At 37.4% G+C, this 14,716-nt stretch overlaps 1 protein-coding gene across 1 annotated transcript in view; it reads left to right on the top strand.

Annotated features, from left to right (window-relative positions):
- The window catches only part of FHL5 (four and a half LIM domains 5), a 42,292-nt gene extending 28,427 nt beyond the window's left edge, over nucleotides 1-13,865 (top strand). The window contains exons 5-6 of the mRNA XM_010948416.3: nucleotides 2,006-2,192; nucleotides 6,248-13,865. Coding sequence (XP_010946718.1) covers nucleotides 2,006-2,192; nucleotides 6,248-6,411 — 351 coding nt within the window. The 3' untranslated portion in view covers nucleotides 6,412-13,865. The remainder of the gene's footprint in view (nucleotides 1-2,005; nucleotides 2,193-6,247) is intronic.
- The last annotated feature ends 851 nt before the right edge of the window (nucleotides 13,866-14,716 follow it).

Below are 14,716 nucleotides of genomic sequence, written 5' to 3'. Positions count from 1 at the left end.
ATGACCCTGGGACAGATGAACCTCTGAAAAATCATCAGTCACTGACACGCGTTTAGAAACAGAGGCTGGAAATAAAATGGAAAGATTTAGCTCAGAGTTTAGAGGGCCAACTAAGTTGGCCATTTTTAGGCTGTGTTTCCTAATGAGACTTGTGGAAATTATCTTAAAATCATTTGGTGGGCATATAATATAAAGTTTTTTCCAGTGCTGTAAAGATTCAAGGAAACTTCTCTAGTACATCAGCGTGGAGCTCTGTCTGGGGCGAAGCACTGGGCATTTCCCAGGTTACAGGAGCCTACCCTATATTTAGGACATGATTTGAAGTCACCAAAAAATTTACAAAATGTTTATATTGGGTAGAAGATAGATCACCACATGCCAGATTATTTTCTATTTAATTTTTTAAAACCACAAGTCCTTTAAGGAAAGCTGGATATAAATATTTTTGATTAAGATGATCCAACTGAAGAAAAACAATTTGTTTCAACCCAAGCCAAAGACCAAATATAAAACAAAAGAAAATAAGCAAAACTGCTTGACAGCCAGGCCCACAGAATTTTTTTCAGAGGTTTTATGTTTCCCACTTACTTATTTAGAACAGTAAACTTTTTCTCCTTTACAAAAAAAAAAAAAAAAACACTTCTATCAAATACCTTTAATTTTTAAGATAGTCACAGTAATATTTTAAAATATTTTTAGAATAATCTTTTCAAAAGCTTACAGCTTAGACAAATATTTTTTAATTTGCCAACAATAAGGTGGTTTAGAATAGATTCTACATTTTCTATAGCTAATTATGCTGAATACAAAGATGACAGGAACCATCTCAGACATCACATTGCTTCAGTCATTCTAAGATGTTTCCAGGAACACATCCCAGGTTCCGCAGCCCCTCCAGGAGCTCAATAGCCATGGATTTGAAAGACACTATGACTTAACAATTGCTACACAAAAAGATCTGTCTAATATTTTTCCATCTGATTATTAATGAAGATATCTCAGCTTTTTAAAAATTAGAAATCATAGATTAAACTGGTTTAGGAAAAAAAAAATCTTATGAAAGAGTAATGAGCATCTCTGCAGAACCCTAGCACATCACGCATTAAGGTTCAACGTACAACCAACACTCATGACTTCCTGCCCTAATGCTGACAACTCATGCAGTTTCCTACAGCAGCCCCATCGTTGCTGGATACAAGATTGGAATTGCTTTCTGAAGATTTTTCTCCCTTGATGTTTGTTCATTCATTCAGCAAAGACTTGTCAACTACTTATGAGTGCAAAGCAGTCTTGCCTCAGTACTGTGTTCATGATTAAGTGCACGGGATGTGGATCAGACTGTGCAGATTTAGATGCTAGCTCAGTATGACCCTAGCAAGTGACTTCACTGTAACTAACCCTCACTAGTTGCCGATTTCTAAAGTGTGTAAGAGTCCCTACTGTGTCAGGATGTTGACAATGTTAAGAAAAGGTTACACACAGGACTGAAGACTGGGGGAAAAAAAAAAAACACTTAAGAAATGTCAGCCATTATTAGCAGGTGATGGTTTTTATCAATTTCTTTCAGGGTTGCTGCTGCTAGAATAAAGCATTTGGAAAATTATTTTTTTTTTAAAGGATCCTTAAGAGTTAGATGTGGAAGTAAGAACATAACATAGAAAATATCTTAGTTCTAATGGCAGATCTTTGAAGACCAACAAGAAACTTAGAGAAAGACGAGCAAAGGAATCAAGGCCTATTTCTTCTTCATCCTCCTGAGTTCATTCTGGCCCTGCTTCTTTTCTGTTCCATTGTAGGAGAAAAATGAGGCTATTTCTCACCAGTTCTGTTTAATACCTATAACCTTTTGTTTCTCAGATTAATTTTTTTTTAATCACAGGGAAAAGACATCCTGACACAATGTAATAGGGTGGCCTGCAGTACCACCCTTGGACACAGAAGAGAATCACAAGAAGTCTGAACTGAGTTTCCATGGTCATGGCCTTGTTTTGTGATCCTTTGCCAGGTGATCACTTCAGGTGGGATAACGTTTCGTGACCAGCCGTGGCATAAAGAGTGTTTTCTGTGTAGCGGCTGTCGGAAGGAGCTCTGTGAAGAAGAGTTTATGTCCAAAGATGACTATCCATTCTGCCTGGACTGCTACAACCATCTTTATGCCAAAAAGTGTGCCGCCTGCACCAGACCCATTACTGGTGAGTTCCTCGGGGTCACACAGGCCTCCCATGAGACAAGTCTCACTATGTAAACACTACAGAGTTAATTTAGGAAATGCAAGTTTTAAAAGGCTGATCTTTCTCTTACGAAATAAACATGGGTACCCATATATAAATAGAAGTATAACACAGAACCCTCAAGGCAGGTAGAGAGTATAATTAAGTTAGCTTTGCTCTACAGAGGGTAATTCATACTAAACCTAATGGTACTGACTCCAGGTAAAGTAGTAATTTGGGGAAGAGGGAGCTGAGTGGTTAGAGACCTTCCTCAAAAGAAGGCCTGATCTGAGGCAGAACTTTGAGTTGAGTGGGGGGAAGGGATACTTATAAATCAAAGTCCTGCTGAATTCCAAACAAGGGTGAAGGGACCTTAACATAGAAAAAGTTTTAATTAAATACAAGTATTGTACAAAAACCTGAAGCTGTAATAATTAGGATAGCACAGGTCAGGAATTAATTAAACCTCAATTTAAGATGCTTCTAACAATGTATTATTCTCTTTTCCTTCTGTTCACTTACAACAAGTTTCAATTATGGATAGATGAAATAAAACAAGATAGTATTCTATTGAAGAAACAAAACATACGTAACATGGTTTGAAAATGACACAAATGATAAACTGATTGGTGTTAGATGGATTTTCAAGGTAAAAAAAAATTATATTTTCCTCAGAGATACTTCTAAAACATTAAGCCCACAGGGTATAAAAGAACTGAAGCCCACATCACATCTGAGAAACCCAACAGCTATCCTTTTAGGCAATGTATGGTCACTGGGTGACCTGGCAGAACTGTACCCCTAGCCTTTAGTCCCAGTGCTGTTTATGTGAAGTAGAATGAAAGATTATTGTATCCCTTTCTTCCTCCTTAATCTCCAAATCTATCACAAAGTAAAAGCTAAATCTTTACTCATCTCCAAATAAAGAAAAGAATTTTGCTGTAAACCCAGCTTGATAGGTTTTACTTGCAAGGGAGAGAGAGAGTTTCCTGGAGAAACAGAGCACGGTCCTCTTTGTCTGCACAAGGCACCATGTGTTTCAGAATCACACAATGGTCCGTGGGCTACATCTGACCGGTTTGCATGTTTGGTTTGGCCTGCCCATGTTTGGAAACAACAAATGTACAATCCATCTTTGCAGCCAAGAGTAAAAAAAAAAAAAAGAGCCTTCCCCGGGGTGAGTAGACTGCCCTCATGTTCCTGGCTAGGTCAATGTCATTTGGAGCCGAGCGGCTGGCCCATTGTGTAGGGCATGCCCTCTTTGTTCCTCCCACCTTGTCTCCATCACTCGGCTATGTCACCTTCCCAGCCTTTCCAGGGAGTTATGTTGGCAATCCCAGAGTTGCTCTCCAAACTTGCACTCTTAACCGCCCTGCTCTTCTGCTTCTACACTTCTGGTGTAGTTATTGCTGCGTTGCTGGGAGTCCCATCTCTAACTAAAACTAGTGGAGATGGTGGCTTGTTCTCTTGGCTGCAGGAGGCCTTGCAAAACCTTGCAGCTCATTTTAATATGTTTTGATCTGACTCTTAAATACATACGTAGGCCCTGAAGTAGCGCTTCTTTAAGACTGAGCCACTTGAACTAACGTAGCATAGGGAACTACACTGCCATATACCTGTCTTCTGAAAGTTGTACATTCATGCAAACAGTGTTATCCTAAGAGACTACATTACGATGTTTTAAACACACTACTTTAAATTAAATCTGTAAGTCACCAGGTGTAATTTTTTAAAATTCCATCACAATGAATTTGATTCATTTGGGCAAACTTAAGGTATAACTACAACTATTTTTCTCCTTCTCTAAGATAGGATTTACCTTTCAATCTTTCTGGGGTAAATGAAGCAGTGTGCTCTAGTGGGAAGAGCTCTGGTCTAGGGAGTAAAAGCCCTTGGTCTCACCTCCGACCCTGACTACCGTGTGACCACGGGGACTCAAGTCACCTCTGAGATCCTCATTCACATTATTTGCAAAATGAACAAGATCACGTATTAGCTTTCTTCCCTTTCTGCTTACTATTTGTAAAAGGAGTTTCAAATGCTGATTTCTTCAGAAAGGGATGCTTAAGTTTGCTGGTTATGTTCCTTACAAAAGGAAATTCAGACTTAATTTGGTGAAGTTAGGAGCATAGGCTCTGAAGCCAGATGGCCTCAAATTGCATCCCAGATCTGCCATTTACCAGCTGGGTGATTTGGCCAAGTGCTTGAACCTCTCTAGTCATCAATTTTTGTCAGCAAATTCGGGTTGATGGTAATGTCTACCCCGTGAGGGGAGAGTTATATGAAGTAAAGGGCTTAGAATAGTGACTGGATCATCATCAAGTGCTCCCCAAATGCTAGCTCTTGTTCTATTAAATTTTCAGGATAAATGAAGCCAGATAAAACAGGTGCCAGAGACCTGCTTCCTGGATGACTTTCTTACTGCAAATGACCCTCCTGATCTGAGGGAGTAAATATATCCAAAATCAAAACAATTTACAGTCATCTCACATGTTGAGTCAGGCCTTTCTTATCATTCCTGCTACCACATGCTTCTTTTTTTCTTCTTCTTTGTAAATTTCTAGAAGAATTAGTTGTATATTTGCCACCTGTACAAGGCTTAACAAAGAAACAAACAAAAAAACAAGACAATCTCATGCATATCAAAATGCTAGATGCATAATGATTAGTATTATGAACAGAGATGATTTATGTATATATAGAACATTATTCTTGCGGCTTATTCATGTTTTGAATAACATCAAGGGAATTAGTTGGTATATTATTGATTTACTCTTATTAAAAAGTAGTGATAATAGCATCATAAAAAAGCAAGCTATAAATTTAATCAAGGAAAGCACAAGAATTTGATGTAAATTTACCCCTGAACTAGTAAATTGTATGTGAAGACATCAAAAAAAAAAAGTTTCAAGGATGGAAACAAACATTCATTATAATATTTAAGGAGGATGTGTCTGAAATAGAAGACTTACCCTTTTTGCTTCAACATCCCAAATGGAATATTTGGAAATTACACACGCATCAGCGCATGATCTATTTTAGCCTTACTCTCTGGGTGATAAGCAAGTCATAGAAAGTTCACAGCACGAGGATCACCTGGAGGAAACTTGGCAAATAAATGAAGACTCAAGCCTAGGGCATCCCAAATCCTTAGACCTTGTCTCCTTTTCTATCAGTTCCTCAAAAGCAGTTCCTTGAACTGTGCCATGGATTTGTATCAGGGATATACACTCTCACTGAAGACTCAAATTCTACTACCTTTCTTAGAAACCCTACGGCTCAAGTGAGGCTCAGGTTGAAGTGGCGGAGGCTGACAGCGCCTCCTAGAAACTAACCAGTGGGTACGTGGCCTCAGCGGCCAGAGGGATCAGATTCACAGATCTTTGTTGCAAGCCTAAGCTGAAGTCGTCTCTGGGCGAGGTCATAGGCCATCACATAAGGTTAGCTACAGGAGAGTTTGGATGAAATTCTCTCTTTGGGGCTTTTGGAAATTGTGTCCCAGGCCATAACATGAGGATGGGACTTTATCCTAAATAAAATTAAACATGGAAAAAGAAGGAAGAGAAGAGAACCAAAAGTCATTAAAACATCAGACACCAGGCTAGGAAGTAGACATTGACTTTATCCTAAGTTTGCTTCTTAAGTAAACCAGATCACAAAAAGAGGGGAAAAAAATTGTACTTCAATTTGTCTGACTTCAAAACATACACCCTCTTTCCACTGCACTACCCTGTACTTTCTATGTCCTAGGTAATCCTTAAGTGTCTCCAAAAATATTGTGTTTTGTATAACCAGATTCTACCTACTTCTGTAGATTATGGAAAAACGGGAATCTGGCTGGCTCTCACAGGAAGACCTTGCCCATGGTGACATTACCAAATGCCCCCACTGGGGGCAGCATTCTTTTTAGGTTACTTGCCTCTACATGGTCTTGCTCACTGCTGTATCTGCAGTTCCCAGAAGAGCCCCTGATAGAATGATCCATCTATTTGTTGAAAGAATAGATTATCTTTTTTTTTTTTCCAATTCCTTTACAGGTCTCAGAGGTGCCAAGTTTATCTGCTTTCAAGACCGCCAGTGGCACAGCGAATGCTTTAACTGTGGCAAGTGCTCAGTCTCTTTGGTGGGGGAAGGCTTCCTGACCCAGAACAAGGAAATCTTCTGCCGCAAATGTGGCTCTGGGGTAGACACTGACATCTAGAAGGAGACAGTCCTTCCCCAACTGAAATCCACCTTGCTTTTGTTCTCACTAAATCCAGGACTTGATTGGCGTTGTCTTTCTGACTTAATTTTTAGAAAAAAATTAATGTAGAGTTTATAGTGGGAGAGTTTTTGCACACATTCTGATTGAACTATAAGAGTTCAAAAAAAGCACAGCCTAACAGAAATATGAATATATACTAAATCACATAGGCACCTTTCCTTGCAATATACTGCACTCTGCTGTTAGAAATTTAGGAAAATATTTTTTATTATAATCGAGTGTATGACCTATACCTAGGAGTCAGGGATGTTAATACTGAAGACTGATGTTTCTCAAAACTGCAGAGTAAAAAGGAAATGAAGAGATCAAATTGAAAGTCATACGTGAGATTAATATTTGCATTCCTAACTAGCTAATTGTAGCTATTTGCTATGAATTGTAGAAGAACAAAACTAATCAGGGGAACTGATTCGTAATCATCACATTTAAGTACTCTGTCATTTTATCATTCTTTTATTGTTCACACACACTGACTTTGGAGTTGCAAAACAAAGCTGCCATTTGCCCTCATCCACCCGGCTTCCACAGCTGGTTGGTTACCATATTTAATCAATGGAATCTGAGAATTCTGGACACTATGACTCTCATTCTCTGCATAGATATAAAAGAGTCCTTTTTACCTAGGGATGGTCAAAGCATAGGTTTCAACACATTTTAATATTAAATGCATCTTCAAAGCCCACAATGCTTTTTTTTTTTTCATAAATACTTACAGATTCTGTGAAAGAAAAGTCTATTCTTTCAAAGGAGCTAACCAGGGTAATCATTGTCCCCAAAGGCAAACCTTTAAAGTAAATAGATCATTAAATCATCACTTGTGGAAATGAGTTTTAGGGAAGGGACTGAGTGTTGGAACATGACTTTCATCCAGATAACTAAAGGCATAACAGAATGCATAATTAGCTCTGAGCCTCATGCATTCTGCCTTCCAAAATTACAAAGATGATTAATGGGAAGACATAAAAGTGGGCTTTAAAGAAATCTGGTAATAATAAGAACTGAAAAAGAATAATTAATTGCTGATAATTCAAGACCCGCAAAGCAGCACAATACAGCAATAAAGTCTGTAGATGAGCCCCTGCCAATGTTCCTCCACAACCATGCCGCCTGCCACACCCGTGCCAGCCACAATGCCCGCGACAACCCTGTCCCAGAGCTTCAGTCCTTGCATGACTGTGAGGGGTACACTCAGCCCTCAGTTGCCAGCTTACAAACAAGTCACAACAAGTGTTTATTGGTCACAGCCTTAATGAAAAGCCCATCACCATGTGTTTATACCAGACATCTATTGATGATGACCCTACCTGGCTGCCCCTGGACAATATTTTCCACATTATGTGGAATAAATGGAAAGCAAGCTCTGTTCTCCACACTCAGTTATCACCTTCGGTTAGAATGTCACTTGGATGGAGTAGAGAGAGGTCAGGAGAAGAAACTCACATTGACCTAACATTTTTATAAGTGTTTACTTTCAGATTACTGCATAGCTTTAAAGGTTCTGATTGAAATCTAATTATATGCTGTGGCTGATTACAAGGATTAAAATAGTATCACAGGAAATTCAATTTAAATGGTTATGGAAGCACAAGTTTTGAAACAGTTTAAAATGCAAGGACATTTCGAGATGCTAGCAATTTAGAGATACTAATTAAAGGTCAGGATGTACGTAGGCTATTTGAAAAATATAATTGTCTTTTTTGCCAAGATATTTCCTCATATTCACATTATTAAATGTAGGCAAAAGTATCAATATTTTTCCTGCATTGTTTGAAATTGCACGTGTGGAACTGAATATGCCAATTGTTCTATGATCCAGAAAATAACCATGTATTATATACACAGAAAACCAAGCCATTCTGAATCTGGATAGATATACCACATGTAATACTGTCTCAGTTAATCAATTATAAACAAACATACAAAATGTAATGGTTTTTCTTAGTTAAACAATTGGTAACGTTTAGGCATTTTGCTGTGGGAGGTTGCGGGGGGGGTGTAAGTATGCACGTGATCAGGCTTGTGTTCAATCTTTCCAATTAAAATTCACAGAACCATTTGCAAGACAGAGATTTTGTGATCTTTTGATAAGTAAAGTTACGTATATATACTTTCACATATAAATAATTCCACAGTTAGAAGGTAGCTTAGTCATCAAATTTATATTAAACATGTGCTGTACACACTAGAGCTCGAGCTGCTGTAGTTCTGGGGTGGTGGGAGGGTAGATCAGGCTATGGAAGTCTGGGAGATGCAGAGAGCCTCCCCTACAGCTTACACAAAGTGCCACTGTCAAGGTAACACACAAACACACAACAACTGAGAAAGGAGACACCATCAGACGGACACACACAAAGATGAAAGTAAAGATCATACACTGTATACTATGGTTGATTTAGGTCAGTAAAGAGAAAAGCTAACTGACCTACCCAGAGATGGAACAGGCTGCCTTAGGAAGATGTGGGCTCCCAGTGATTCAGGGCATAACATCTGCACAGGCAGGGAAGTGGTTAGAAGCAAATCCTGTGAGCTAGTAACAGCCCAGATGGCTTGGAAATAGAGAAACTCTGCCAAAGAGCAAGAAGAAATGAGACTGCTAGAGAAGAAAGGGTCAGATGAAGGGGGAATGTGAAGTCTTAAAATAAAAGTTTTATAGTTAATAGAACAGCCAACAGAAAGTCACTAACTGTTCTTAAATAGAGGAGAAAAACATTACAACAGTGTTTGAGGAACAGGGTGCTAAGGATTCTGTGTGGCCTAGAGCTGAAGAGGGCGAGGTTCCAAAGGTTAGGCCTCCAACCACAGTGAGACTTTGGTTAGTGGCTAAGGGAGTGAAGAAAGAGACGCAGTAGGTCACACAGGCCAAGAGCTGTATCTGTCCATACAGATGAGCAAACAATCGCTGAGTCAAATATTTTATCTTGTCATGTTGGGGTTAGAGATGAAAAAGAGAAACACAGAAGAGAATTTCTGCTTCCGTGATAACAGGTAGGGTGCTCAAGGGTTCAGTTTTCACTTAACAAAATCATAAACATGTCATATTGGGATGATCTGGGCCCAGTGGTTAAGTGAAGTGTCATAGCGCTACAATCACGGGTTCAGAACCTACATGGTCACTATAACTTTAACAAAAGAAACATTAAGGTGTATGTACACTGGAGTGAAAGGTTGGCCAACCTTTGTGAAAATGCCTAACCCTGGCACAAATGGCCTTGGTTAAAATGTCACTGCAAAACTTAGCACTACAAATGAAAAGTCAGCCTAAAAACAGGTCTGATGTTAGTTACACCATCTTTGAATTTAAGGAAAAAAGTACTTTTTAATCTGCTTGGTGGATTGGTAATAACTCATATTTTAAATAAGAAAATGATTGTTATAGTATGCTTTAGATATATTCACTTGAGCACATAAATTATTCTCAAATATGTTTATTACGATGATAATACAGTTTTTACTTGTTTGACAAATTCTGGTTTTCAGAAGTTTCTTATGCTGAATAAATTTACATAGTACGCATTTCTCAAGTTGTTTTTAGAGATTCATTTTTTTTACATTAATTGTGCAGTAAGCAAAATAGATATGGAATAACTTAGTAGTAATTCTACTTCTATTACAAAAGGGGACATAATGACATTTATCTTCCTGACTTTTACATCATTTTTACAACACCTAAATTAACTATATGTTCAAACATCATTTCAGGGTATTAATACAAATATAGCATAATTCAATTCTGTCTGACCCAAACAGTAATGCCACCACATCGATGCTCTTTTTCAAGAGTGATAAAATTTTTAAATATTCGAAGCGAAGAAGAATTATTTTAATTATTATTTCTGTGATTCTAAAAATATTCCATCAGAAATATCCCACTTCAGTTGGATTTTCCTGTTCTGACTGAGGTAGCCTTCTGCTAGTTTCTTGTTATTTGTATATCAGAGAAATTGTTAAAACCCTCAGTGGTTTCAATCTCTTATTTATCTAAAGCAAACTCTGGGTCTGTAACGCAGGCTTCATGAAACTTTCGCTAATCCACACTATAAGCATCAGTTAAGTTCTCTCCAGAGTTAACATTAGATTATTTATTCATTTACTGTCAGAATGCATTCCACCAAGAAAGATTCAGAAGAACATTTCTCACCAAACACTTCTAGGTCATTTTTTAAAGACCACATGGCTCTGAAATATGAAATTCTTATGGTACTCAAAAGATTAACTGTTGCCTTAGAATGGTGTTTCTTCAATGAAACAGTCAGCATATCACTAGAAGTTATACTTGCTAGGATATTACTTTCATCCTGAACCTCTTACCCCATAAACATAAGACCTTCTTTAGCTTTTCATTATTCTACTAGAACCACTCCCAAGAGTCAGCTGGGATAACTGTAAAGAAATGTTTGGGGAACTCTGAGGCCCTCTTTCCAGTGAGAGGTAAAGGAGACCTAGTAAGAGTTGGGGACAATGTCCTAAGATAGATTTGACCTTACAACTTTTCAGAAGTTAGTGTATCTGGATTTTGTTATGCCAACACTTAACAAAAGGACACCAAGGAACAAAGATACCAAGGGTCATCAAACTCAAGAGAAATTAGAAGTGAGTCCATCCACTCAGTCATCCATGTGGCTTCCTAGATAGTCCTAAAAATGCATCATCCAGAGAGAATTAGAGAAGTTCTGGTTCAAAATTTTGAACATTCTGAATTTTCCCTGATGACCAGCTTTAGGACCAGATACCCTGCTGAATATGGGGTTGGAGGAGGCATTTCTCAAATTGAAAATCAAAAAGGAGGGGAAAGAAACAGAAGAGATCATGCTCAAGTGTGAGTCTATAAAAGAACCGAGTTCCTGTGTATTTGGAATGACTGGATTGTATATCTTTGTGGTTGAGAAAGCGAACAGCTCACTGTGATAGAATCATGATCCATGTCACTGAGAGGCAAAGAGTATCTGGGTCAAATATTTTCCCACGAATGGTAATAAACTTATGGAGTAGATGTCCATAAAGGGTTCTCTAAAGGGGGAGCATTAATGAGCTCAACAGACATCCACTCAGTGACTCAAACAGTGACATTCAATGCTATTCCCACCACACGCAAAAACAAAAATTAAGTTTGACATTTATAGAAATCCACACACTGAACCTCAAAGCTTATTCTTTCTTCTTACAAATGATAGCCTATCCTTGATTTTTCTCTGTAGCATCATTTATGAAGCTATTTATCTGAGATCTCAAACCCAAGTTTTAAACAGGAAATGAATGAGTGTGGGTAAAGAAGAAATGAAGAAAAAAAGTGGTGATTAAAAAAAAAAAAAACTTCCTAAAAATATATATAATTAAATTGAAGTTTTAAAGCTTTTTTCCCATAAAACTTTTTCAAAACCACAAGGCATTTGAAGAAAGCAAAATAAATAAAAGGAACAGAAAAATTTTGATAAAATTTTTGACTTTGAGAACTACAATTTGGTATCTGTCTCTCCCTTTCAAGGAAAAATTACTCTCTCAGACGCCACCAACAGGCACACAGTCACCGACATCAATAATCTTCACCTTCCTATGTTGTTGTGAGGTATTTGCTATTGTTGGCCTTTCTTTGTTCTTTCAAAATCTGACTGTAGTCATCATTTCGCTGTGTACACATATATCAAATTATCATGTTGTACACCTTAAATAAAATAACTTTAAAAAATTATAAAATTCTCCAGGCAGTTCCCATCAACAGGTGCTCAAAGCGATCTTGGAAACAGATCTTCTAAAATAATAGTGACATTAAATAATTTCCTTATGTTTGTGAGATATGTTTTTCATGTCCAATACATTTGGCCAATTATTTCCATACACTGCTGGGGAAAGAAAAGTATTTTTGGAAGGAAATTTAGCAATGTATAACAAAAGGACCTTAAGCATTTTTTTTTCATATGCTTTGACCGAGAAATCCAGATTTCTAAGAACTTATACTGAGAGAGCCCCACAGATTTATTGTACTGGAATGTTTGTTGCAGTGTTTCTTAAAAAGCCCCAGCAAGAAACCAACTTAAAGGTCCAAAATAAGAGAATAAATTAATTATGGTACAACAAAATACTTAAAAAGCAGCCATAATTTGAAGATTCAGTGACATGAAGAAAGTGTTCACGACCTAAGGTTGAGTGGAAATAAAATGTTATAAAACAACATGCATGCTATGTTCCAATGTTACTAAATTTATTAATTTTGGGGTGAAAAAAACACTGCAAAGAAGTACAATAAAATATCAACATTAGCAAAATTAAAAATTTTTCTTCCACGCTACCTGTCTCTCATGGCTCCTAAAGTTGTGTCTCCCCTGCTAGTACACCATCCTTTATCTATTTCTTTAAAACAGATGTTCCTAAATATTCTCAAATTTCTTGCTCTACATTTTCTCTGTAAATGAACTCATCCAGTTTCTAATTTCAAGTGCCTTTTCTATGTAGCTGAGCCCAAATCTTTGTGTCCTGCCTTAAATTTTCTTCTGAGTTCCAGATCCAAGTTTCTCTCTGACTTGTGGACATCTGCAACTCAATATTATGCAGACAGCTCACAACTTTATTATCCTTCCTGCAATTTCCACTGATTTTCTTATGTTCTGCATCTTAGTTAAGTGCATTATCCAAATAGCCTTTAGATTTTATGTCTTGGGCACATGAAAAGATGCTCAACACCATTAGTCATTAGGAAAATGCAAATTGAAACCGTAAGATACCATTTCACACAGACTGGAATGGCTGTGATTTATAAGTCAGACAATAACAAGTGCTGTTAAGATGCAGAGAAACAGGAACCCTCATACATTGCTGGCAGGAATGTAAAATGATACAGCCACTTTGGCAAATAGTTTGGCAGTTTCTCAAAATGTTAATTATAAAACTACCAGACAACCCAGCAATTCTACTTCTTGGTATCTACCGGAGAGAAATGAAAACCTATGTCCACATAAATGTTCATAGCAGTGTTATTCCTAATAGCCAAAAAGTGGAACAACCCAAGTTTTCAATTGATGAATGGATAAACAAACATAGTACACAATGGATTAGTCAATCATAGAAAAGAATGAAGTACTGAAACATGCCACAACATGGGTGAACTTTGAAAACATTGTGCTAAGTGAAAGAAGTCAGACAAAAGAAGGTCACATATTGTATGATTCCATTTATATGAAATGTCCAAACATGCAAATTTATAGAGACAAAAAGTAGGTTGGTGGTTTCCTAGGGCGGGAGAGGGAATGGGGATTTATTGTAAATGGATGTGAGGGCCCTTTATTGAGGGGAATGAAAGTATTCTAAAACTGGTTTATGGTGATGGTGGCACCACTTGGTAAAACAACTAAAAATCACTGGATTGTACTTGAAATGAGTAAACTGTATGATAAAGTACATCTCAATAAAGCTATTTTTTTAAAAATCTATCTTAGATCTTCCCTCTCTCTCTCCAATGTCTTACATCTAATTCCTGTAAGAAAAGCTACTAGTTAAATATTTTCCTTTGCAAGCCTTTCCCTGTTTCCCCAACATTTCATCCCTTTATACTTTGTGTGCCTAGGATTCTCCTCCTCTTACCTGCCTGTCCAAATGTTAATCAACCTCTGAAGCCCAGGTCAAAGTTACCTCCTATGTGAAATCTTTACTAATATGCCTTAGAAAAAATTAATCATTTGCCTCAACATCTTTTACAATTCCGTGATTTATAGTACAGTTAGAAATGGGAGAAAATCGAATTAAAAGTTGATGGTCTCTGGAGCCAGATAAACTAGCTTCAGACCTTGCCACTTCCTTGCTGTGTGACGTTTAGTAGTTACTGAACTCTCTGAGCCTCGGTTTTCCCATCTTTAATTGGGGGTATTAATTATAAACTTCAAAAAGCTGCTCCGAACATTAAATGAAATAAATGCAAACTGTTTCACATCTACCAACATATTTAACTTATTAATGTTATTAAACATCAGTTATCTTCACCTTCCTTTCCACCCTCACTCCACCCCTAGATCATGCTTTTATCCATCTTTTACAAACCCAGTGCTTAGCAGGATGTCTGGCACTTGGTAGACAATCGATAAATACTTACTGAATTAAATTTTAGTTGTGAAACTGTTAATATTGTTATAATAATACTCTTCCTATGTTCTTAGTAACCATGATAAATATGTAAATCCTTTGTGCTACTCATCTTGATCATGATATATAAAGTTGTCCGTGTGAGATGTAGCTAGATTGCAAATCAACACCTGCA

Source organism: Camelus bactrianus, chromosome 8 (genome assembly GCF_048773025.1).
Source record: "Camelus bactrianus isolate YW-2024 breed Bactrian camel chromosome 8, ASM4877302v1, whole genome shotgun sequence".
In the NCBI taxonomy this organism is placed as follows: Eukaryota; Metazoa; Chordata; class Mammalia; order Artiodactyla; family Camelidae; genus Camelus; species Camelus bactrianus.
This window is presented reverse-complemented; position numbering and strand designations above follow the sequence as displayed.